This window comes from Antechinus flavipes, chromosome 3, assembly GCF_016432865.1.
Source record: "Antechinus flavipes isolate AdamAnt ecotype Samford, QLD, Australia chromosome 3, AdamAnt_v2, whole genome shotgun sequence".
Classification (NCBI taxonomy): domain Eukaryota; kingdom Metazoa; phylum Chordata; class Mammalia; order Dasyuromorphia; family Dasyuridae; genus Antechinus; species Antechinus flavipes.
This window is the reverse complement of record NC_067400.1, coordinates 632,291,083-632,317,523: the sequence shown is the minus strand read 5'-3', so window position 1 is coordinate 632,317,523 and position 26,441 is coordinate 632,291,083. Positions and strand designations below refer to the sequence as shown.

Below are 26,441 nucleotides of genomic sequence, written 5' to 3'. Positions count from 1 at the left end.
ATAGCTAACCTTCATATGGTATCATTTATTATCCAAGTGGTACACAAATAATATTTCTTCTTTACAACAACCATGGCAAGTAGGAGGTACTATTAGTATCCTAAGTGTATAGAAAAGTAACAGAAGAAAATAGAGGTACAGTTGTGATGACCTCGCTAGCACCCAGGATACCCCAGAATCAGCCAGAGTCAAGATAAGCAAAAGTCCTTAGTCTTTATTCTTGGTCTTTAGGGGTAGAAGTGAACAGGATGGAAATAGAATCTCTGCAACCACCTTCTTCCTTGTCTACTGTAAACGTGACTCTGGCTAATCTTACTCCACCCCTTAGTCCCCCCTACAATCCTCAATCATTGAGCCAGCACAGGATAGTGGGAAGGGCCATTTTCCAAGCATATTCCTATAGCTTATTGTCCAATCAATAGTTAGCCTCAAGTGCTTGGCTTTGCTGACCTCAGTGCATCGACTCAAGAGTTTCAGCCCTCTTCATACAGTGATTTGTCCAGTGTTACCCAGGTGAAAAATGTCTGAGTGGTTTTCAACTCAAGTCTTCCTGACTTCAGGCAGCATGCTCTCTCCATTTTGCCTCCTGAGTGGTGGAAAATAACTTTGCATTGTAATGGAAGCTTCAAGTAAGGGAGATAAGTAGGTCAGAGACTTTTTAGCTTAAGTTCTAGCCTGTCATCTGGGAGTGGAAGGAAGGGAAGTTTAGGCCACTTCAGTGATCAGTTAGTGCCTGTTGATCCCATCCCCTTTTCCCACTTAGTTTTTGTTTAAAGATGAGAAGGGGTAGGGACAATGAGTAAGTATCAAAGGATATCATTGAGAAAATTAGAATTTTCATAATAATATGTACATGAGGGGATAGACGTTCAATACAGAGGAGGGTAGCACAATGCATTAGAAAGTAGAACCCGATATTCTGCAAAAGAAATACACTTGACAAAAGAGTCACATGGTCTTCAAATGAAAAGATCAAAGTTCCGTAATATTTTTTGGAGCTTGGCTGCTGAACTCGCTCTACTGTACCTCCTCTAACCCATACCAATCAGTAGACCTATAAACTAAAAAGTTATATGGCCCATATATGCAACATGAAATTTCCCAATGGATTTTTGGGATTTTCAGGGGCTAGAGCTCAGGGAATACTGACCATAAAGCCTGATCCCCACCCTATCCCCATTTCCCCAAGCTGATGGGGATATCTGGGCAAGGTTGTGTGTGGTCCCCACACTTTTGCTTCCCTTGTTCCTATAAGTGAGGCAGAATTTGAATTTCCCTCCAATTCTGAGATGAGAAGAGTGAGCAAACAGAGAGACTGGGCTATACCGACCTTGCTAACAATCCCCATAGCTGAGCTGTTTCAGGAATATTTTTTGGTTGCAATTTTAAAATAGCTCACAGAACAAATGTGAAACAGACATTCTACACAGAGATGCAGACACAGACAAAATGACATGAAAGAGGACTGATTCATCTTTGTCAAAAGCTACCCTTTAGCACTTCTGCTTTCTCTGGCATCCCAGGTGAGAGACTCCAAAAGTTTGGGGTCCCAGACTGGTGTCACGAGATATCTCTTCAGAATTTACAGACTTGAACCCATCTGCTAGCCAAAGGGGAAAGCTTTATTGCAATACTAACACCATTACAAAGCCAGTTAAAATTCAAAGAGAACGAGAAGCAAGGAGCTAACAGTGATCCAACTTTCAATCATAGATAGGCTCATTCTGTGGCCTAAGGGTAGGGCTAGGGAGTAGTCTCTGGCACTTGGTTCTTACTGACCAGATCAGTCAGCAGTGAATTGAGGGATGGTCTCTGGGTTTTGATTATCACAGATCAGATCATCAATGAGCAATCAGCTGAGGAGTGGGTTTGGATATTAGTATCTATTACAAAGATTATCAGTCAACAGAGAATTGGGAAATAGTCCAGGATCCTTCACTCTTGCCTTGCTCAGTTTTCATGAGGTGAAAATTCTTTGGGAAATGTGTTTTACATCATTGCACTTAGAAAACCTTTGTAAATTGCTTATCATCTTAAGGTGAAAGGAAGTGAAAAGGGGAGGGAGAGAATTTGGAACTGAAAAAAAAATTAAAGTATTAAAAAATTGTCTTTACATATAATTGAAAATAAAATATTATTCAGTATATAAAAATGAGGTCAATCAACCTCAATGCCCTCTCTTCCAAATTGAACTAGTTGATTTTCCTAAAGATCCAATTTTCCCAGACTCAGTAAACACCAGGGATTTTCTACCAACCTGCAAATGTGAACTCTTTTTATTCCTCACTGATTATGGGCAGGATTCTTGACACCTTAGTTCTTTGGGAGCTCATGACAATGAAGTGGAATGATAATGACAAGGAAGCCATGACAAAGGAGTTTTAATTTGACAGAGCTTGGGTGATTCGAGCATCTCCCCACCATCTAGGGTGGTCTGGCAGTGAACAGAGGGAATGTATTGTTATTTGTCTTTTTTGAGAATCCCTTTCATTCAGCATCTGACAGAAAGGAGATATTTATCTTGGACTAATTTAGCCTTACAGCTTAGATTTCTTATTGTCCTCATTCTCTAAAATATAGAAACTGAGGCAGACAAATTAGCAATTATAAAATTATAAATTTCAAAGTAATTAAGAAAATTCTATGTGGAATTTTCTGTAAGAATTGTTCAAAAGTTTAAAATAATACCATAATAATAGCTATAACATATAAAGCAATACAAATATACATACTCAATCAGTGTGGGAAGTTCTTTGGTTGGAATTCAAATCTTATTAGATTGAAGGTTTATCCTGTTGAAAAGCCTCATAAATGTAATGAATGTGTGGATAGCTGGACTAGAGGCAGGTTTTAGAAATTAAGTACCTGTTTAAGTTACCACTTTCTCGGTGAGGAATACGGTTTGCAAACTGGAAGTTCTCTTGGGCAGGAGATCTCCATTTGTTGCACAACAGGCAGAGGTTTTATATACAAATCTTAAGTGGGAAGAGTGGGAGAAAGTAAGTTGCAATACAATCATTGCCAGACTTTGATTGGTTTCCCAATGGAAGATAATACAACAGTTCTTGGATTGTTTGAAATCTTAAGGGTTGTGATCATCCCCTCTCCAAAGCAGAGTTCTGCGATAGGAACAGTTCTCTGTAGTTTTCCAGTCAATTCACTGATTGTCCATAAATATAGTACAATACAAGAATATACATTATCAGAATGTTTCATAATTTTACTTTGTATTGTAATTCCTGCCTCCTAATCCAGAAAAGGCAGCTCTGCAAAATCTAAATTATTAGTGTATCCATTAGGAAGATAACAAAATATTCATTACAAATAAAATATGAAATTGAATAACATGGAAATCATCATGGTTGCACTGTGGGAAGGCTTCTAGAAAGTGTTCATTTTTCTGATGATGATGTTTTGCTCTTGAAGAGGACCACTGGAAAAAGGGAGATGGCTTGATTTGTGTTTGAATGGGATGTAAGAGAGGCTGTGCTCTGCCAAGTCCTGGGGCAAGATAAAAGTCCTGAATCCTTCCTCCAAGAAAACTTCAGGTGATGGAACATGGGGCAAAGGGAGCTCATGGGAGATAAAAAATGAGCAGCCTGGTGGGTAAGTGACCAGGTGAAATAAGAGTTCTAGGTGGAGTTTGGAAGCCTGGGAAGAGTCTAGGGCTAGAGAAGAGCCTTTCCAAAAGCCATTGGCCATGTGATGGTAGGCAGGGCTGGGGGAGGGGAGGTAGGCAGCATTCAGAGGTCATCACCCTGGATGATTTGGGGAGTGAGGTCCCACCCTCCAGGCTTCAGGAACTAGGCTGCTTGGGGCTCTTGAGCCTCAGAGGCTTTCCTGGAATAGACAGGAAACAGGAAGGCTTGCAAATGAGATCTCTGGACATTCTCTTGGATCTGCCATTTTCTACTTACTGCAAACCTTCCCTGTTGGGCAAGACCCAGGTAGGTGTGAGCCAGGGCTCCTCACAAGTCCTGCCTTCTGCTGGCTGCCCTTGCATAAGCGTTCATACTTCTTATCTGCTCTGATGGCCAATGTCTTCCCCTTCTGTCAGAACAATTCACTTCCAGATCTGGCTACTTAATGAATTCTTGGCCCCTACCTCTTTTTCAGCTTTCCAAACACTTCATGAATATCCAGTGTCACCCTCTTCCTCAAGTTTACCACTGGGACATATTTGCCCAAATGCAGGCTTCCCCATAGTAACCCAGGAGTCTCACTTTCAGCCCCCCTTGTGGACCTGAGTGTCCTAGCTTGACTCCAACTCCTGTTTGATAAATTGATTGTGCGCCTTCGGATTTTTTATGAGGTTCCATGGGCTCTGCCTTTCTGCCCCCAGGAACCGTTCTTGGTTATAGGAACTGAAGCTGTTTCCTGGGCCAACTTCTCTGGACCTGCATATCTGGGCTCCTTTCCAGGCATGTGGCTCACTGTTTTCACATTTCCCTTTCAGGATTCTAAGCCTAAAATCTACCCAAAAGTCTTGGGAATCTTCCCCCATCTTCTGCTTAGATTTCAGGACTCAGCCATCTTGTTTTTCCTGATTCAACTGCCAACCTAAATCACTTCTGGACACTTAAGTCTGGACTCCTTTTTACCCAGGCTTCCCAGCTCTCTGCCACTTCCCCCACCATAGGTCCTGGGAGCTGAATCCCAGACTAAATTGCCTCCCAAAGCCCTTACCTCCTTACTTTATCCCTCAGTCAGTTTATTTTCTAGATAATATGTCTGTTGGGGAAAAGGAATGCTGGGAGGACTGAGTATTACTGGCAGGGAGATTTCTGACTCAGGGGACATTGAGGTTCTACATACTCTCTTCCCATTTGGCACCTTAAATCCTTCCTGCCTTTTGGGTAGAAGGTGGTGGAGAGGAAGGGAATCAGAATAGTAGGAGTAAGAGAAGATGAGCTCATCATCAAGTTTATATCATCCCACCCGGTCATCATATTCCCTGTCCTTTTTATCTTGTAAACTCCTGACTGTCCCTATGGCAAGTAACCCTGGGGACTTTTCCCTCCCAGCCTTGTTGTTTTTGACTGGGTAAAAGAACATTCTTGGCTTAATTTTTCTCCAACTTTAATCACTCAATGGATGTTGCCTCCCTGTTGGTTGGGGTCTGTACCTAAGGACAGGGCTTAATAACTCCCCTGGAACCTCACCCTCTGTAATTTCCTGTAGGCTAGCCCCCTGTCCAGGAAAAGAAGAAAACAACATCTGTGCAGTTATAATCATTCCCTTCCAACAGCCTGCAGAGGACCAAGGCCTGGCCCAAGCGGGGAGCCTGGAGCCAGAAGGAATGGCGCCTGAGAGCCGTAGACCCCCAGCCCAGGTGAGTATATTCTGCCCAAAGATGTGGGCAACATCAGCCCAAGAGGCCATTTCCATGGATCTGGAGGATGGTCTGTGAGGATGACCATCTCTCTTATCTGTGGATCCTTTACAAAAATGGGCAGGAAAGTGACTGCAGTAATAACAACACTGCCCTCCCCTCTGCTAGGTTTTGGACTGATTCACTATCCCTTTGGCATCTTGAGCACTAACTCCCTTCCCCCATTTGCTGCCCCCACATGTTTTTTAAATTTTCCCTGAATAGGTCCTTGACAAGAGTGACCATGTCACTCATTAGTGTCTGTCCTGTGGGTATTATGTCTTTGCTTTGGTCCAGCACCACCATCTTCCCTCTGCACATAGATACACACACACACACACACACACACACACACACACACCTTCTAGCCTGTTTCTGTGTCCTGTGGTCAGTCTCTCTCCTGCAGCCACTGACTTTCCTGGAAACCTTTGGCCCTGATGTCTGGAGCAGAACCCTGGAAGCTTCCCCAGCTCTTGTCCTTTCCCTGGCTGGGAGCAGAGCAGAAATTGTCCCCGTGCTGCTGCTCAGCTCCTGTTTCCTCAGGCCACACAGATCTTTACTGATTTTCCTGGTTATTATTATAATTTTTTTTCCTGAGGCAATTGGGGTTAAATGACTTTGCCCAGGGTCACAAAGCTAGGAAGTATTAAGTGTCTGAGGTGGGATTAGAACTCACGTTCTCCTGACTTCAGGGCCAGTGCTCTAACCACTGTGCCATCTAATGGCCCGAGTATAATTTGTTTTAACCTTAAATACAAAAATAAGAGAAGAAAAAAAATTTCAAGGAACCAGCAGAACATAAGAGCAGATTTGAAAATACAAACCTACATGTTAGAAATGGATCAGTTGTCCAAAGTTTCTTTGCTTCCCAGTGGGTTTTCTTTTCTTCCATTTTATTTTCTTTATCTCCTGTTACCTCCCACCGAGGCTACGACTGCCAGGGCCATACATATGCATCTTCCCCGGATAGACATGGAGACCAGCCAATGTTTCTTTATTGCAATCTCAGCAGGGCTTAGCAGGAAGCAAGAGCCGGTGGATGTATGTCTCTGCGTCTCTTTTTATGTCTGAATCTCTCTACAACTCTGCCTCTCTCTACTTCTCTCCTCATCCTTCTTCCTGTGGACTCGAAGCTGGCCATTTATATTTACTCTCCCCTTGAATACCCCATGCGCAGCCCACTCAGCACTGCGTATGGGAATCTGCAGAAGGGAGATACATGCAGTTAGTGCTGCCTCCTCAGAAAAGATCTAGCAAGAGGACACACCCCTGGCCTTCTCAAAGAAACACCTGTAAAACACAAGCTCCTGTGTGAGTCTGAGCCCCTTGTACCTCCTGGGCCCACCCTATCAGCTGACATGATATACATGGCAGTTCCCAGAAGGAAAGTCCCTGATAAAACCCCTCACCTGCAATTAGGCACTTCTAGAATAACTCCATCATACTTGGCTCAAACTTAGCCTTCTCCCCCTTTACCATTGCTTGCATCAAAGCAACAGGCATTTAGAGGTCCTGTGGGAATATAGGGGAGATGCAAAGAAGGAAAAATTAGTCCTTGCCCTCAAGAAGCTTCCATTCTCAAATGGAAGACAACATGTCGGCAGCTGTGTCCACATCAGCTCTATACAGTGTAGGTGGGAGGCCTTTGCATGACTCTGCTTCCAAGTGTTCTCATACAGGATGTGACCTTTGGATAAATTCCTCCTCTCTGCTTCAGTTTGCTTTTGTAAATTGGTGACCATTGGGCCAGATCCATTAAGAAGTGTGGAGATTCTGAAATCTGGAACACAAAACCTTACAAAAATGAATGTTGAAAACATCTGTACTTACATTTGGAAAAATAAAATACTATTGGGGGGAAGGATAGTGTTTTCATTTGGACAAGACTTAATTTCTGGCTTTTGGAAAATTCACAAGACCTTTTTTTCTGCTCAGTGATCATGGAAATGTTTTAGCTTTATAACACATCATATTTGCTAGCTTCACACAAGCATTTCATGCCATTTTCTTAACATAGCACTGTTTGATTTTACCTCCAAAAATCCTCACCTCTCTCTGATAGAACCCATGACTTTCCTGATTCTACAGGCAGTAATTTCCTAGTAAGACATTTCTCAATTTTATTCCACTAGAAAATATAAAATGTGTTTCTCTATATTCCACTGGTCTTTGGGGATTTTGGTTTCGGGGCTGGCTTTGAATCCTGTAAGGGCTGTCACCTTTGGGCAGATCCCTCCTCCATGCTTTAGGTCCCTTCTGTAATTTGAGAGCATTGGATTAGGTCAGTTATGAAGCATCTTTCAATTCTTAAATCCTCTGGATGTTGGTGTTTTAGGAGCTGGTGACCTTCAAGGATGTGGCTGTGGATTTCAGCCCAGAGGAGTGGAGTCTGTTGGACCTGGATGAAAAAGAGCTGCACAAGGAGGTCATGCTGGAGAATGCTGAGAACTTGCTCTCCCTGGGTAAGGAGCGCTTCCCTTGGAACTCTGGAACTGCCATCAACAGGAGTGTCACCATCCCCTCCCTAGGGTGTAGAGTTTCAGGCTTTTACCAGTTCTCAGAAAGGTCCAAGGGCTGCCTCCTGTCCCCAAGAGACAGGGTCCTCCTGCCGCCTGCCCTTCTTTGAATGGTCTTTGCATCATAGGATGGGAATGTGCCAGTTTTGTCTGCAAACCTTCTAAAAACTGATCCTGCCCCTTTTCACTGAACATGGAATAAGAGAAGGAACCCCCTTCTTATTGGGGGGAACCGTTTTGTCTTTGCAATGTTCTTTTGTGTAAAAAAAATACACTTTACCTCACTGCACCTGGGGTAACTCATAAACCCCCAGTACAGTAAGTGGGCCCTTATTCTTTCTTCCTACATCCCCCAAAGGCCTGTACAGAAAGAGGAAAGAAAGGGAATGGAGGGGCTCTTTCCATACATTTGCTGGAATCCAGGCCTTGTGCTCAAAGCTTCCTTTATGCACATTATGGCCCTTTATCCCCACCAAAACCCTTTGTTTTGGGCACCATCTTTATCCCCATTTTACAGGTCTAGAGGCTAAAACAAACAGATGAAATTACTTGCCCATAGTCACATGTAGCCAAAATGTGTCTAAAACCAAATTTGAATTCGGCATTCCTGACTGCAGGCCTGGTTCTCCCTTCTCTGTGCTCCCAGCTGCCTCTAATGTCCAGAAAATGGAAGCTGTGGGATGTGGCCATCCTGCTGGGAAGGAGGCAGCACAAGTGGGATCTTCTGATTCCAGATTGCCTGCATGGCCTCCTTTCCCTTCTGCCCTCTTCCCCTGGCAATAACCACCCTGAAAACCATCTTTGAGTTGCCCTTGGACCAACCCAGTGGGCCTTGCACCCTGGCCCTATTCTAATGAGGAATAAATGACAAGTTTCAAGGCTCACACCCACTATTCTCTTCCTCCCCAGGACTTCCAGTTCCCAGAGAAGATTTCATTTCCCATGTGGAGAGAGGAGGCCTGAGGAACTCCTGTCCTGGTGAGTGAGTTGCAAACACGGGTGCAGGCTGCCATCCCAGGAGGCTTCTTCATGTGATGGGTGTGCGGGTGGGAAAACTGGCTTGGAATCCTTTTTCAGACTTTTGTGTTAGTGACATCCTGAGTACCTCAGTGAACCTCTGAACCTCAGTCTCATCATCTGTAAAATGGACTTCATGGCCTTTCAGTTCCCTTCTAATGAAGAATCAATGATCCTAGTGGAAGTCTTTGTTGGAAATTTGGGGCCTTCCAACTATCTACAACCAAAGAAAGAGGGCTTGGGCTGTCTCATATGACTTTTCTTAGGCTTTCCTTAAGCCAAAAAGCATTTATTTTTACTCTTTTGATATTTATTTAAAACTAAAAACAAAATAGAAAACTATAGAAAAGAACAATTTTTAAAAAAATGTTTTATGTGCAGCAGAACCTAAGGGAGGATTCAAAATATGTAATAAAAATTTCCATGAACCATAAATGAAAGATATGTATTCAGAACCGTCCATGGCTTTTTGCTTTCCTGGAGTTGTTCTTTTGTTCTCTCTTGTGTGCTTTTACTTTATTCTTTTCCCTTCTTTCATCCTCTGCCAACTACCCCACATAGGCAGAGATATATAGAATAAGCAACAACCTCTGAGGAAAGCTGGCCACAAGCTGGAATTGATCAGTTGGATGTCTCTTCCTGCCTCCTTCCTTCTCTTCCTCCCTTTGCTCTCTCTCCTCTATCTTCCTTCCTTCCTTGCCTGTTTCCTTCTTTCTTTTCTTCTTTCCTTCCTTCCCTCTGTCCACCTAGAATATCATATACCCCTATCTACAGATGGTCTTAAAAGCATTTCCCTCCTTTCTTTCTTCACCACTGAACCATCCCTGAATAGATTTCATTCTTGCTTTCTTTTTTTTCCTTTTCTTCTTTCTTTCTTTCTTTTTTTTTTTTTTTGCTGAGGCAATTGTTGTCAAGTGACTTGCCCAGGGACACACAGCTAGGAAGTGTGTCTGAGGCCAGATTTGAACTCAGGTCCTCTTGGTTTCAATGCTGGTACAATATCCACTGTGCCATCTAGCTGCCCTGATTCTTTTCTTAAGGAACGCACCTTAAATCAAAATCGGTCTGATTCTCATTGACCTCCCATAGATCCTTTATAAATCCTTTTGGTCTTTGTTTTGGTCCTCATTGACTTAAACTGAGTGTAAATCACAATCATTTCTGCTTTGGTCCAACCCTGTACTTCTTCCCAGAGTCATTCATTCATTTCTTTTTAATATAGAGATTTTTTTTTTAGCCCAGATGAGAGAGGAGATTCTTTGCTTTCATTGTTCCCTAGCTTTAATCACTGGATGGGGGCAACCTGTTGGAGATCTTACCTTAAGAAGGACCAGGTCTTCCCCTGCATGCAGAGCCATCTGCAGTAATCATGATCTAAACCTGTCCATGGGACACAGATGGCTCTGTGGGGGAAAAGTGAGGCTGGTGACCTTGGGCACCTCCCTCACTTAAATGCAGTCACTTTCTAGATATCTGACACCTTCCTTTAGGTTAGTGATATGGAGGGAAATACTAGTTATTATTCCATAACAGCAGCAGGAGTCCTAGTCCCTTGTTATCTTCTTTATGGGATTTGTTCATAGGTGAGAGGGAGCAGAAAAGAGATAGAAATAGAAATATATTTGGCCTCTGAGAGGGACCCGCATGCAAGGATTGAGGTGGAGTTAGGCCATATGATCAGCCCTGGGTAATGTCTACCAGTCAATACACATTGATTAAGTACCTGTTCTGTTCTATGCATTGATATACTCTGGATATACAAAGAGAAGCTGTCAAGAAGTTTTAAATCTGGCATAAAAATTTGGAGATGTTTTGAGATGAAACAGCTGCTTATGAAACTCATTCTCAGCTAATCCAAGCAAAGAAAAGTGTTTTTTTTTCCTCCCATGGAAATGCATCATGTTCAATAGACATCTGTATGTAAAGAGAGAGGGGAAGGGAAGTTTATGAAGGAAGACTTGAAGTGGAGAGAATCAAAATCATAGTGACAACCATAGTAGTTAATAAGCATATGGAGTGGCAAGAGTTTTAAATGTATGATCTCATTTGATGCTCACAACAACCTGGTTAGTGGGTACAATTATTACCTTCCCTCTAAGGAAAACTGAGGCAAAGAAGCACATTCCCAGGGGTGCAGAGCTAGCTGGTGCCTGAGATTGAATTTGAAAGAAAGGATTGGAAATAAAATGGAGAATATCTGTCTAGTGCAATGGATTGAGAAGTCTCAGTTTCCAGGTTCGAGTTCTAATTAATCTCTGCTGCCTGGATTTGGATCAGGTTACTCAGCCATTCAGAACTCATAGCCTCTTTCTAAATTATGAGAACCTTCACCTTGCCTTTTTCTTAGCTTTGTTGTGGGGGCTCCAATGTCATTATACTGTGTATGGAACTCTGTGTTAATTGAGTCACTTTATTGGGGTGAGCTAATAGCATTTAAAAAGGGTTGAATCTGTCCATTTCAGGTTGAAAACTTTTTCCTGGAAATATTAAAAGTCAGTGAATTTATGATCAGCCAGCTTTAGAGGGTATGTTTATACACATGTATTTATTTTTTTCAGATGCAGAGACACTGTTTGATATAAAGGAGATGAGTGCAAATCGAAAAATGATTTCATGGAAAGACCTTTTTCAATATAGTGCATGCAGGGCTGTTCTTGCTAAGCAGAAAAGAAACCATCCTGGAGGGGAACACTGTGAATGTAATACACACAAAAAAGTTTTAAGAGAGAGCTCCAGTGTTGCTAAAGATAAGAATATACATCCTGTAGAGAAAACACCTGAGTGTCATGAATGTGATAAAACTTTTCTTGTACTCTCTTCCCTTGCCAAGCATCAGAGTATCCATGCTGGAAAGAAACCTCATAAATGTAAGAAACATGGAAAAATTTTAAGAAAGCGATGTACTTCTCAACAAGAGAAAACTCACATAGAAGAACAATCTTACACATGTAAAGAATGTGGAAAAGATTTCCAATGTTATTCCAACTTGGCTCAACATCAGAGAATCCACACTGGAGAGAAGCCTTATGAATGTAATGACTGTGGAAAGGCTTTCACAAAGCTCTGCTCCCTTGCTATCCATCAGAGAATCCACACGGGAGAAAATCCTTATGAATGTCATCAGTGTGGAAAGAAGTTCAGATGCAATTCAGGTCTTCGAAAACATCAGAGAATCCACACTGGAGAGAAGCTTTATAAATGTAATGAATGTGGAAAGACTTTCCAATGGAGTGACAGTCTTCGTCAACATCAGAGAAAGCACAGTGGAGGGAAGCCTTATGAATGTAATGACTGTGGAAAGACTTTCACACAGCGCAGCAATCTTATTTCCCATCAGAGAACCCACACTGGAGTGAAGCCTTATCAATGTAAGAAATGTGGAAAGGCTTTCACATGGCTCAGCAAGCTTACTTTTCATCAGAGAATCCACACTGGAGAAAAACCTTATAAATGTAATCAGTGTGGAAAGAGTTTCAGATGCAATTCTAAACTTGCTGTCCATCAGAGAATCCACACTGGAGAGAAGCCTTATGAATGTAATGAATGTGGAAAGACTTTCACTCGGCGTTGCAGTCTTGCTGTCCATCAGAGAATCCACACTGGGGAAAAACCTTATAAATGTAATCAATGTGGAAAGAATTTCAGATACATTTCAGTTCTTGGAAAACATCAGAGAATCCACACTGGAGAGAAGCTTTATAAATGTACCGAATGTGGAAAGACTTTCACATCTCACTCCTATCTTGTTGTTCATCAGAGATTCCACACTGGAGAGAAGCTTTATAAATGTACTCAATGTGGAAAGACTTTCACATGGAGTAATGGTCTTCGTGAACATCAGAGAATCCACACTGGAGAGAAGCCTTATGAATGTAATGACTGTGAAAAGGCATTCACAAAGCTCTGCTCCCTTGCTGTCCATCAGAGAATCCATACTGGAGAAAAACCTTATGAATGTCATCAGTGTGGAAAGAATTTCAGATGCAGTTCAGGTCTTCGAAAACATCAGAGAATCCACACTGGAGAAAAGCTTTATAAATGTAATGAATGTGGAAAGGCTTTCACCCAACAGAGCAGTCTTACTTGTCATCAGAGAATCCACACTGGAGAGAAGCCTTATGAATGTAATGATTGTGGAAAGGCTTTCACACAGCGCAGCCATCTTACTTCCCATCAGAGAATCCACATCAGGGAGAAGCCTTATGAATGTAATGAATGTGGAAAGTCTTTCACACAGCGCAGCCATTTTACTTCCCATCAGAGAATCCACACTGGGGAGAAGCCTTATGAAGGTAATGGTTGTGGAAAGGCTTTCACATGGCACAACAGTCTTGGTTGAGAATGAGAAAATTCCACATTAGACAGAAACTTCATGAATGTGGAAACCTTCAGGCAAAGCTCAAATCTTACTTAACATAGAGAGCACAGTAGAGGAAAACTTTTGAGTGTCTGGATCATGGTAAAGTTTTTAACAGATATTAGTCCTTGACTAGATATTGGAGATCCTATGCTAGATGTAAAACCTCATTCATATAATCTACGTGGAAAAACATTCAGGCTCACTTCATCCCTGAATTGACTCCAGAAAATTCCCAGAAGATTGAAATCATGAATAAAGCTATAAAAATGGAGGACAGAGCTTTCAGTCAACAGAGATTTTCTGCTTGGGAACAAATCTCCTATGGACTTGGAATGGGAAGGTCTTTAGCGTAAGTTCTCCTCTGAGTTTGCATCTCAGGATACTGAGTGGAGAGAAGACTTACAAATGTACTGAAGGAAGACTTGCTCTTACCACATTATAAATCACAATATTCCCACTGGAAAGAAACATTATACAAAATGTATTTGCAGAAAGGCTGGATCTCATATTTTGTGTAGAAATCTTGTTGCAGATGAAACATGAATATAATGAATGAGGGAAGCCCTCTTCCTATAGCATAGATCTCATTAGACATTGCAATTTTATACTGTGTATAAAAGTCAGAAAATAGATTTGTGTTTTCCTATGAAATCCCAAAATTGGTGTCCAAAGAAGAGTCTTTATAATGGAAAAAACCAAATGTTTTAATTTGCTTTTTCAATAAACATAATTAAGAGATTTTTTTTATCTGAATTTAAATGGTTTTTATTACTTAATTTTCCTCTTCATTCTCTTGTTTTTTCCTAAATTCTTTGGCTTTCCATCTGTGTGATAAGTCATGTGTTCCATGTTCTACTTTTCTTTTAAAATATCTGTGAATGTGGCTTAGGTCTCCATTTTGACCTTATCTTGCTAAATTGTATCAGGTGGGTTCGTTGGCCTTTTCAGAAAGCTGACTCCCAAAGGAGTGCCATAGTTTAGGGCTACAGTTCCAGAAAAACTCTCTACCTCGTACCCTTACTTAGTCTTGCACGAACGACTTTGCCACATCAGCAAGCTTTGTAATGTATAGTTATTGTTCTTAAGTGGAGTGGGTTTCTATAACATATTGTGAGCCCCAATACAAAGTCCGGGATAGTTGGAGTCCACTGTGTGGTAAAGTTGCTCAGTCCAGCGTTTAAAAAATCTTGCTCCATCTCCTATACTTTGCTTCCCTTTGCTAGACTGGACTAGTTGAGGTGATGTCCCATTCCTGCAGAAATGGAATCAACTGCTTTCTGCTCTGACTCTGAGAAACATCTATGTGAACTATTTTGGGTTGGTCGTCATTGTCCCACACAGTGTTCATATAAATTATACTCTTGTATTTGACAAATGTAAAAAGTAAAGAATTGGGAACAAGAATTTATTATTTGGTTAAAAAGATGTCATATTCATTTTAAAGGAAAATATACCAGATAAACAGGTAAGTTTTTGAACATTCTAGTTACAGTTTTTCACATCTATTTTACAGAGTCCGTATCAAAAGAAGAGTTCATTTTCGAAGGGCACATTTACATAATCCCCTAGAAGTTATTTTTCAAATGCCAGTATTTCTAAGAAAATAGTTTCCCCTAAATTCCAAAATGAGAAAAATCAGGATTAAAAAAATGGCATGAATAATATTTTTGAAACATGAGAGAAAAAACATGAATTCAGTTGATTATGTAGAGTTATCTCATGTTGCTTCCCGTCCAGCTCTAGCAGCCAGGCAGCCTGTGAGCTTCTAAACATTGATGGGGAAAGGGCTGGAGGACAAGCAGACAGCAAACAGAGGTCAGGTGGGAGATAAGCACAAACAAAATGTATTCGTCTGAGGATAAGGATTTATATATCTTTCACAGAGGCAATAGTGTGTTCTCCCGAGAACATTAGTCTTTTCTCATGTGTCTGTTAGCTATAAAATCACCCATACAGTTTCCTCCTTGCCTTGTAATCTCCAAAGACATCCTTTTCCCTGGAGACAGAACAGAGGGGTGGCGAGCAACCATCCCGAGTTCTCACAGCCAACAAACAGGGGACAAGCTATAGACCTGGGCTGGTCTGAATCCTCTGCCTCCTCAAAGCTGGCCCTCAACCTCTCCCTGTTCTGTGCTACCTTGAGATAAAAGAAGGGATGCTTGGAGCTCATCTAAATTGTGGTGAGCATATATTAGAGAACAGGGCAGGAGGAAACATGCCAGGGTAACAAAATATATCCAAAGCATAAAATACAACAGCAAGTTTGATATGTTATTCAGAGAAATGGGTTGATTGATCCAGTTCAACAGTTTTTTGTCTTATTTGGGTAAAGCTTGCCTTTTCACCCTTTTCTACAGGAATCCTCCTCCATGTACTGTTCTGGCACATTGGAATATTCGGAGATATGTCTCTTCAACAAAATGGATTTGATCTCCAATGTCTGCATGAGCCCCAGTGCCACTCAGTTGAGAAAAATATAACTTCATGCTTGCTCCTGAAGCCACCTGAACAGTAATCAACCGAGTCTGTTCCAAAAATTCTATCATCCAGAACACTGCCTGGCCTGCAGTCAATACTGCCCATGAGAATGCTATGAAGCAGCCTATGACAAGATTACAAAAGGCACTAGGTAAAGCTAAAAAAGGACAGGATGTATCTGATTTGCTATATGCATACCCTGTTATTGAAGAATTTGGTTCTTCAGGTCAGCAAAGGAGAAGATACACTCTTTTAGATCTGGAAAAAATCAAAGATTTGAAGAAGGCTTGCAGTCTTTATGGGGCTACATCGTCTTATGTTAAGATGTTACTAGATAATTTAGCTTATGAAATTTTAGCCCCCAGTGATTGGAAGTTTTTATTATGTGAGCTATTTTTCTTTCTAAGTAATGTAACATTTGGAGATTATATTGAAATGTGTTTTTTGGTGAGAATTCTACCAAATTAACAACCAGTTTTCCCAAAAATTTGTCTTCTTTTTTATCATTGTACTAAATTGCAACACTTTTTGAAAACTTAGTAATTGATTATGTAAAAGATTGATAGCCTACAGAATAACAGCTTGTAATTTTTGGAGAACTGGTACTTTTAGCTGTAGTAATGATTTAAATGTGGTAATAAATTTGAATAGAGATGAATGGGGAAGACTCTCTAATACTGCTTCTGATGCTTCCAGGCCAGAGATGGGTAAGATGGTAAAGGTCTCATTGCTAGTAATAGAATAAAATATTCAGGATAAAAATATCATTAGAAGACGGAATTAAAAAGTAATTTGCCACATATTGTGGGCCTAAAATTGCACCTTCATGTGGCTGAGGAGATTCTACTTCTGAAATTTTCAGTTCCTGTTCAGGTGAGAGTAGAACCAGAAATAATCCTTGTCCCTGACAATCTCTCTCCCACTGCAGGTTTCTGCCCAAACACTATTATCAGGCCCTTACCTTAATGTTTTTTGTAGAAGGGATTAACAGGAACTTCGATCTGTTACCCAACATTACTCTGGGATTCCATATCTACAATGCCTGTCACAATGATGAGAGGACCTTGGAGAGTTCCTTTATGTGGCTCTCAGGCCAGGGACAGACCATTCCAAATTACAGCTGTGAGAGGTTGGACAAGTCTGCAGTGATCATTGAAGGAGTTACTTCTGAAATGACTTTCTCCATGGGAACCATAATAGAACTCTCTAAATTCCCACAGGTAGGAAATAATAATTTCAATTTAGTCTATACTGGTTGAAAGGCAGAGGTAGGTTTTAAAGGGTCTGCCACCATTTTGCCCCCAAATAGCTTTGGGAAATTCTACAAAGAGGGTGGATCACCAGCAGGTCACTGGGATATTTCCCAAAAAAACCAAAACTATTTCTCTTTCAATTATTTTCATGGGGCTCTGATATTTTCTGATCAGGCAAGTAAGATTCCTGGGTTTAAAGCTTATCTGAAAAACATTCACCCTGAAACACCCAGGGGATATTTTCCTTAAAAAATTCTGGAATTCAGCTTTTGATGTGCATATAAACATGAAGGGAGGCATCTGTTCACCAAATGTCTATTTAGACACAGTACGTTTGGGTTATTTAGATACCATGTCTGACCAGAGTTACACCGTCTACAATGCTATATGTATGCTATAGCCTGGGCTCTTCATGAAATGTTCCTATTAACATCAGAGACGGAATCCAATACAGATGGAGACAACAGGGTTGTTTACCCCTGAAAGGTAAGATATCCTCTTTTCTTTTCCCTCCCTCCTCCCCCCTCTCCCCGCAGCACTGAAGCTGAAATCTTTGATTGAGGGAACTGCCATGTTCACAAAAGAGATAAGGGACTAGTAATGCTGGCCACCTCTTTTTTTCAGTGAGTAACCTCTGCACAGCAGACTCAAGATATTTTAATTCATTTCAGATTCCTGTGACAGGATGCAGAAGAGAGAATCCAGATCAACTGGTAACTGGAGGTCTTTGACAAAGAGAATATTAGGGAAGGATACGACCATCAATATTGCAGGTGCCATGTTTCCACCAAGGGCTGAGGAAGTCAGAACCATGCATATCTTCTTCTTCTGGCAGTCTTTCCCTATGAGATCATAGTACCATGGAAAGAGCTTCTTGTTCTAAAGTCAAAAAACCTAGGTTTAAATCCTGCCTCTAAAATATAATTCCTATGTGCTACAGAACATGTTACTTGATTTTTGTAGGTTTCATCTGTAAATAAAGTTGAATTAAATATCCTCTGAAGTCCCCTTCAGCTTTAGATCTATTTTTTTACTTTTTCTTTTGCAAGATAAGAGTTAGGTGACTTACACAGGGTACACAGATAGGAAATGTCAAGTATCTGAGTTCAGATTTAAACTCAAATTCTCCAGACTCCAGATCAATGATTGATCCACTTTGCCATCCAGCTGATCCTATGTAAATCTTAATATGGGATGTTAGTTCTTAAATAAGGATTTACATATTGGGTTTTTAAAAATATTAGCCTCAGAAGAACTGTGATTTCTCTTCTTTTTGGCTTTAGTCTCCAGCCCTAACATGATGGGCAAATTGAATGAGAGACACTCAATAGGTGTTTGTTCAATCGAAAAGCATATTAGCTATCCTCGTAGAGTCTTTTCCAATTGAGGGGCATCCATTCATTTTCCAGCTTCTAGCCACTACAAACAGGGCTGCCACAAACATTTTGGCACATACAGGTCCCTTTTTCTTTAGTATTTCTTTGGGGTATAAGCCCAGTAGAAACACTGCTGGATCAAAGGGTACGCAAAGTTTGATAACTTGTTGAGCATAGTTCCAAATTGCTCTCCATAATGGCTGGATGTGTTCACAATTCCACCAACAATGTATCAGTGTCCCTGTTTTCCTACATCCCTTCCAACATTCCGCATTGTCTTTCCCTGTCATTCTAGCCAGTCTGACAGGTGTGTAGTGATTTCTCAGTGTTGTCTTAATTTGCATTTCTCTGATTAATAATGATTTGGAGCATATTTTCATATGGCTACAAATACTTTTAATTTCTTCATCTGAGAATTGTCTGTTCATATCCTTTGACCATTTATCAATTGGAGAATGGTTTGATTTCTTATAAATTAGAGTCAGTTCCCTATATATTTTGGAAATGAGGCCTTTATCAGAACCTTTGACTGTAAAAATGTTTTCCCAGTTTATTGTTTCCCTTCTAATCTTGTCTGCATTTGTTTTGTTTGTACAAAAACTTTTCAATTTGATATAATCAAAATTTTCTATTTTGTGGTAAATAGTGACCTCTAGTTCTTCTTTGGTCATAAATTCCTCCCTCTTCCACAGGTCTGAGAGGTAAACTATCCTATGCTCTTCCAATTTATTTATAATCTCATTCTTTATGCCTAGATCATGAACCCATTTTGACCTTATCTTGGTGTACGGTATTAAGTGTGGGTCAATGCCTAGTTTCTGCCATAGTAATTTCCAATTTTACCAGCAATTTTTGTCAAATGCTGCGTTCTTATCCCAAAAACTGGGGTCTTTGGGTTTGTCAAACACTAGATTGTTAAAGTTATTGGCTGTTTTGCTCTTTGAATCTAACCTATTCCATTGATCAACTAGTCTATTTCTTAGCCAATACCAGATGGTTTTAGTAACTGCTGCTTTATAATATAATTTTAGATCTGGTACAGCTAGGCCACCTTCATTTGATTTTTTTTTTCATTAATTCCCTTGAAATTCTTGACTTTTTGTTATTTTTTCTAGGTCATCAAAATAGTTTTTTGGGAGTCTGATTGGTATAGCGCTAAATAAATAGATCAATTTAGGTAGTATTGTCATCTTTATTACATTTGCTCCCCCAATCCAAAAGCATTTAATATTTTTCCAGTTGGTTAGATCAGACTTAATTTGTGTGAAAGTGTTTTGTAGTTTTGCTCATAAAGTTTCTGATTTTCCCTTGGCAGATAGATTCCTAAATATTTTATACAATCAGTAGTTACTTTAAATGGAATTTCCCTTTGTAACTCTAACTGTTGGGTTTTGTTAGTGATGTATAAGAATGCTGATGACTTATGTGGGTTTATTTTGTATCCTGTACATTAACACTTGAAGGTAAATTAAATCCCCAAGGTTCCCAAAGTTGAGTTGCAATCAGGACCTCAAATATAGGACCCACTACTTTCTGTTTGGCTGCTGCCCAAGTTTTATGTAGCCACCCTTTCAGCTCCAGAGAGGAAGGAATGAGCCCCCAAACTCTGAAAGATAGTGGGAAAAGGAGGCAGCCTGGAGAGAGGAGGAGATCTCAGAGTTGAACAGCCTGGTGGGTGGTGATCCAGGTGGAATATGAGTCCTTGGGGTGGAGTTTGGAAGCTTGGGAGGAGTCCAGGGCGGACGTTGGGCTTCTCCAGTGGTGAAGGCATTTCACGTGATGGAGGGCGGGGTTTGGGGTGGGGAAGCAGCTCAGGGCCTGAGATCCTGCTCTTGGGCGTCATAGAAGGAGACAGCTCATTTTGGCAAATCTCTGGGCTGGCAAAGGTGGGAATTCTTGGGCCCAGGAGAAATCTCCTCTAGTGATCTGGCTGGAAACTGGGACTTCTGGACTTGAGATCTCTCTGCCTCCTGCAAGGCAGATCTGTAGGTGCAGGTCCCAGGTAGGTTCGTCCACCTTCCGGCATATCTACCCCCCACCTCCCTGCCCACCTTTGAGCTTTTGCTACTTGCCTTTGTCTTTGCGAATGGGGGATCATCTGACCGTCAGCAGCACCAGGAACGTACTGCTCTATCAGACTCGGCTATTGAACAATCCCTCCCTTTCCAGCTCCCCCTTCTCCATCCTTTCTTTTCCCACCCCAGTACTTCCCAAACGGGAAGTTACTGTCGGAGGTTACTGTCCCCGGATTTATCACCGATTTACATTTTCCCAATTTCAGACCTTGCCCATAAGGACCCAGGAGTCCTGCCTTGTTCCTGAATCCCAGCTAGAAACGTGGTGCTTCTGTCTTCCAACTTAGGCCCCTGATAGATCAAAATTTCTGTCTGCTCTGAAGATCCAGTCTGGATGTGGGGATTAAAAACTCCTTCCTGGCTCTGCCTCTCTCCCCCCTAACCTCCAGGCTCTTGGGCTGCTGCCCGATCAGACTCCAGACCATGGCTCAGTGTTTTGGCTCCCTTCAGAGTCACCAAATCTAAGCTTTACCAGCAGGTCCCAAGCACCCTCCCCAGCTCTTAAGAAGACCTTAGGGCACAGTCATGCTGCTTTCCCGTGATCTGTGTCCTCCTGAAGCCTTCTGCCTCTTCAATGTCCCTGATCTACTTACCCTTAGCTATATCAGAATTTCTTTCTCCCAGATCTTAACCTGGGCTCTTCTTTCCTCCTGCTTCTCTGCTCCCTCTTTTAAAGCCCCCAAACTTCACCTCATCCGCCCCCTCCCTCCCCAAGACTACATCTCAGGCTCCCCCCCTTCCCCCCTTCCCCTGATGGCCCTCTCTTCCCTCTCCCTCCCCCCCCATTCAGAGCCATCCTTCCATCCCCAAGGTTTATTACAAATTTACAAAGCTTCTATGTCCTGCCCTATGCATACATTGTTTCCTCCTGAATTCAGAGAGGAAGGTTACAATCTTACCAGCTCTCCACACCCCCTTTCTCCTCTTTAATATTAGTTTTAGTGCTTCTATTATTATTCTTTTATTCATCTATTATTAGGATTAGTTCTTCCTCTTCCCTAATTTTTGTAATTGTTTCCTTTTACACTTTCCTGCCCCATCACACACATTTTAGTCCCAACCTTTGAAACTATCTACATTTTATACTGATGACATTTTCTCATATATAAGTAAATAATTGGCCTTAATGAGTGCCTTCGAATTGGTCTGTAATATTTTCCTTTTTTCTGGATCTTTTATATTAAATTTTCCATTGAGTCCTGGTCTTTTTGTTCCAAATACATGAAAGCTTTTCAGTTTCTCATATGTCTATTTCCCCCTCATTCCATATTCCAGATTTCTGGATAAATTATTCAGGATGCAACTCCAGGTCTTTTGTTCTTTGAAATTTAATGTAACCAAACCTATGGTCTTTTAGAGACGAAGTTGCTGGGTTTTGTGAAATCCTGACTATTTCTGCAGTATTGAAGTCTGTCTTATTTTCTGGTTGGATTGCAGTATTTTCTCCTTTATCTGAGAATTGCGAAATTTTGCTAGGATATTCTTATAAGGTTTCCTCGGGTGATCTCTTCAGTTGGTGAACAGTAGATTTTTTTCTTTCCCCTTTTGCCTGCATGTTCTAGAACTTCAGGGCATTTTTCTTTCATAATTTCTTGAAATATTGTATCCAGATTATTCTTTAAATAATAACTTAGGTAGTCCAACAATTCTTATATTGCCTCACCTTGATCTGTTCTCCAGTTTTTCTAATGAGATGTTTCAGATTCTCTTCTATGTTTTCTAGTTTAATTATTTTTTGGTGTCTCATAATGTCACTCGATTCCTCTTCTGTTTTTCAAGAACTTTTTTGTTACCTCTTTCAAATTGATTAACTTTCTTTTCATAATTTCTTGGATTGCTTTCATTTCCCCTCCTACTATTTCCTTGATCTCTTGATTTTTGAATTCATTTTTATGTTCTTGCATGAACTCCTTTTTGGGCTTGTTGTGTACCTTTGATGTTACCCTTTGGGACAGGAATGGCTTGTTTTTTAACCAAACTATTTTCTGGATATTGACCATGATCTTCTTTTGTAGCAAAGTAGCTATTGTGAGGTTCTTTTTCCTTTGCTTACTCATCCTGAATTTTCATTTCGTTTTGTTTTATTTTTAGCAGCTTATAATAATGATTATTGTTACAGTAAAGTTTGATTTCTGAGCTCTGGGTAATGCTGCCTTAACCCCCAGTTCCTTTTACTATTATGTTCTGAATTCTGTCCAGGGGGCTCAACCTCAGCAGCAGTTCTCACCTAAGTCACATGTAGGGTTCCTCAACTTCTGTCCAGGAAATGTTTTTGCTCCCTAAAATACTTTCCCAGCAAGTGCTCATTCCTCCTCATCCACAGGACAGCCCAGCATAATATCTGGCCAGCACTGCTGCCCTTTTGTTTGTGCAAGACCTTTTTAATTCAATATAATCAGAATTATCCATTTTGTATTTGATAATATGCCGTAGTTCTTCTTTGGCCATAAATGTCCTTCTTCTCCACAGATCTGAGAGGCAGACTATCCCTTGTTCTCCTAATTTGTTTATAGTATCATCCACTATATCTGAATCAAGAACTCATTCTGACCTTACCTCAGTATAGAGTATTAGATCTTGGTCAGTGTCTCGTTTCTGCAATGCTCAAAAAGCAATATAGCATTAAAGAATTTCTTAATAGGAGCTAATGTTTTTTTTTTATTTTTATTTAATAATTACTTTATATTGACACTCGTTTCTGTTCCGATTTTTTTCCCTCCCTCCCTCCACCCCCTCCCCTAGATGGCAAGCAGTCCTTTATATGTTGGATATGTTGCAGTATATCGTAGATACAATATATGTTTGCAGAACCGAACAGTTCTCTTGTTGCATAGGGAGAATTGGATTCAGAAGGTAGAAATAACCCGGGAAGAAAAACAAAAATGCAGATAGTTCACATTCGTTTCCCAGTGTTCTTTCTTTGGGTGTAGCTGCTTTTGTCCGTCATTTATCCATTGAAACTCAGGTCTCTTTGTCAAAGAAATCCACTTCCATCAAAATATGTCCTCATACAATATCGTTGTCGAAGTGTATAATGATCTCCTGGTTCTGCTCATTTCACTCAGCATCAGTTCATGTAAGTCTCGCCAGTCCTCTCTGTATTCATCCTGCTGGTCATTTCTTACAGAACAATAATATTATAGGAGCTAATGTTAAACATGACATCTAGTCTAACTTCTAACCAGATGTGAATTTTGTCTACAAAAGCTCTGAAAACTGCTCCTGCAGCCTTTTCTTGAAGTTGTGCAGTGAAGGGAACCCTCCATCTGTCAAGGCAACCCCTTCCTTATTGGGATAGATCTAGACTTTAGAAAGCTCTTCTTGTTATCAAGCATAAATTGGCTGTCCTTGTTCCTAATGCTGCCTGGTATAAGAAATTTATCCTTATACTTCCTTCATTATCGCCTCAAATTCCAGCTCAGTGGGAAAAGAAGGGAAAGGGAGAAGCTATATATACTTACTATGTGGCAGTAATGTACTAAAAATATAATTATTTTCTCATTTGAGCCTCACAACATACCTGTGAGTTTGGTACTGTCATTTTCCTTATTCATAATTGGGGAAACTGAGGCACACATCTATAAAGTAATAATGTGCCCTGGGACACACAGCTATTAAGAGTATGAGGATGGATTTGAAATCAATCTTTCTTGAATCGAGTCTCAGGATTCTTAGCACTTCAAAACCAACTGTCTCTAATTTCTTATAATGACATTTTAAATTTAAAATAATTATGGATTGAATGGGATCCCTGCAATTTCCAGGTGTTTGCTATCACAAAGAGCCCCTTTAAACTTCCCATCCAAAGAACTGATTTTCTTTCCATCTTATATTTAATCACCATTCTCTTTCCCAAGCAGGATTTTACCCTATCCCTGTCACTTGATCTTCTCTCCCACTCCTCATCCCATTCAGCTAAAAGTCCCTCCCTCACCCCATCTCCCAGTTTCCTCACCTCTATATATTCAGAAGGCTTCTGCATCTTTCTGAATGTATACATTGTTTCCTGGAAAATTCAGAGAATAAAGTTACAATGTTACTAGCTCTGCAACCTCCTCCCCACCTACTTTCTCAGTAGTAGTTTTTCCTCTTGCCCAGTTTTTATAACTGTTTCTTTTTACCTTTTCCTACACCATCATACAACAGTCAGCCCCAATTTTTTAAACTACTTACAGTTATACTGACAACATTTTCACATCTATAAGTAAATAATTGGTCTTAAGGAATGCCTTGGAATTAGTCTTTAACGTTTTCCTTTTTTCTGGATCTTTTGTATAAATTTTCCTTTGAGTTTTGCTCTTTTTATTACAAATCCTTGAAAGCTTTTCAGTTTATCAAAAGTCCATTTTTCTCTTCATTCCAGATTATATTCAACTTTCTGGGTAGATTATTGTGGGTGCAACTGCAGTTCTTTTGTTCTATGAGATTTAATGTAACCAGACCTATGGTTTTTCAGAGTAGAAACTCCTGGGTTTTGTGAAATCCTGACTATTTCTGCAGTATTTTATTGTCTTGTTTTCTGGTTACATCGCAATATTTTCTCCTTAATCTGGGAATTTTGAAATTTTGCTAGAATATTCTTGTAAGTTTCCCTTCTCTGATCTCTTTCAGTTGGTGACCAGTCAATTTTTTCTTACCCTCGTGTTCTAGAACTTCAGAGTAATTTTCTTCCATAATTTCTTGAACGATTATATCCAGATTCTTTTAAAATTGTAGCTTTTAGATAATCTCACAATTGTTATATTGTCTCTCCTTGATCTGTTCTCCAGTTTTTCTAATGAGATGTTTCAGATTCTCTTCTATTTTTTCTTTTCTTTTCAAATTTTATTGAACCTTTTTATTATAAAACAAATGCATTGGTAATGAGTACCCTTGGATACTCATTTTTCAGCACTGATCCTTTCAAAACTTTCTGTTCCCAAGTTTTTCTGTCCTTCCCCTCACCTCTCCCCTAAATGTCAAGTAGTCCAATATCTATTAAATATGTTAAAATATATGTGAAATCCAATGTCTATAGATACATATTTATATAGTTATCTTGCTCCATAAGAAAAAATTGAGCATAGAAGGAAAGAAAGAAAAAAACCCTAAGACCAAAAACAAAATGCAAGCAAAGATCAACAGAAAGAGCAAAGATGCTTTTTTTTTTTTTTTTTTTTTTTTTGGCTTAGGCAATTGGGGTTGTGACTCACCCAGGATCACATAGCTAGGAAATGTTAAGTATCTGAGACCAAATTTGAACTCAGATTCTCCTGACTTCCGAGCTGGTGCTCTTTCCATTGTGCCACCTAGCTGCCTCTAAAATTTTTTTTGAAAGTGTTAAAAATTGTCTTTACATGTAATTGGGGAAAAAGTAATATTTAATATAAAAAAAATTGAGGTCAATCAGCCTCAAGCCCTTCTGTTCCAAACTGACTTTTGGACATCTTGAACCAGTTGTCTGATTTGAGATGTCTTACAATGACCATGTGTTAGGATTCTTACAAGGTGCTAAGTCAGTATCTAATTTAGCATGGTAATTAACAGTTTTGTAGGTTACTAATGTAGTTAGTACTTATTAGAGTTCTACAAAATTCACATGTTTAATTAAGCTAGGAGCCTCAACCAGGATTGAGTCTGGGACATTCAGAAGTCATTCCTTCTTCCACCTTTGTGCTAGCTGGAGACATTTGGAGGGAACTAGAGTAAATGTAATGATCTTCTCTAAAATATAATGTTCTCTGTGAGCAGGATTCTTGGGGGGCTTCTGGAGGCAGCCTTAGTTTCAGTTCAGTGTAATTATTCCAGATGCAGCCAGGGATTAAAGTCCAATCCTTTATTGTCTCCATCAAAATCTTATCTCCTTCACTTTGGGGCTCCGGTAGTTTTTTGGAGGCCTTCTGGATCTTGCCTCTAGTCCTTTGCCTCTGCCAGCTTCTGCCACTAGCTCCCTCTGAATGTCTCCAGCCAGTACAGGGGTGGAAAATGGAATGAATCTTTCTCTGCCTCTGAGAGT

The 26,441-nt window shown here is 40.3% G+C and overlaps 1 protein-coding gene across 6 annotated transcripts in view; it reads left to right on the top strand.

Annotated features, from left to right (window-relative positions):
- LOC127556798 (zinc finger protein 420-like) overlaps window positions 1–26,441 on the top strand; it is a 143,039-nt gene that overhangs the window by 5,681 nt on the left and 110,917 nt on the right. For 2 of the 6 annotated variants that reach the window (XM_051990231.1, XM_051990232.1), the window contains exons 2-3: window positions 5,249–5,332; window positions 7,707–7,796. In XM_051990231.1, coding sequence (XP_051846191.1) covers window positions 5,249–5,332; window positions 7,707–7,796 — 174 coding nt within the window. Of the gene's footprint in view, window positions 1–5,248; window positions 5,333–7,706; window positions 7,834–8,796; window positions 8,866–11,462; window positions 17,999–26,441 lie in introns of those variants that run through there. The other 4 variants (XR_007952509.1, XM_051990234.1, XM_051990230.1 and 1 more) reach the window with 4 other exon arrangements.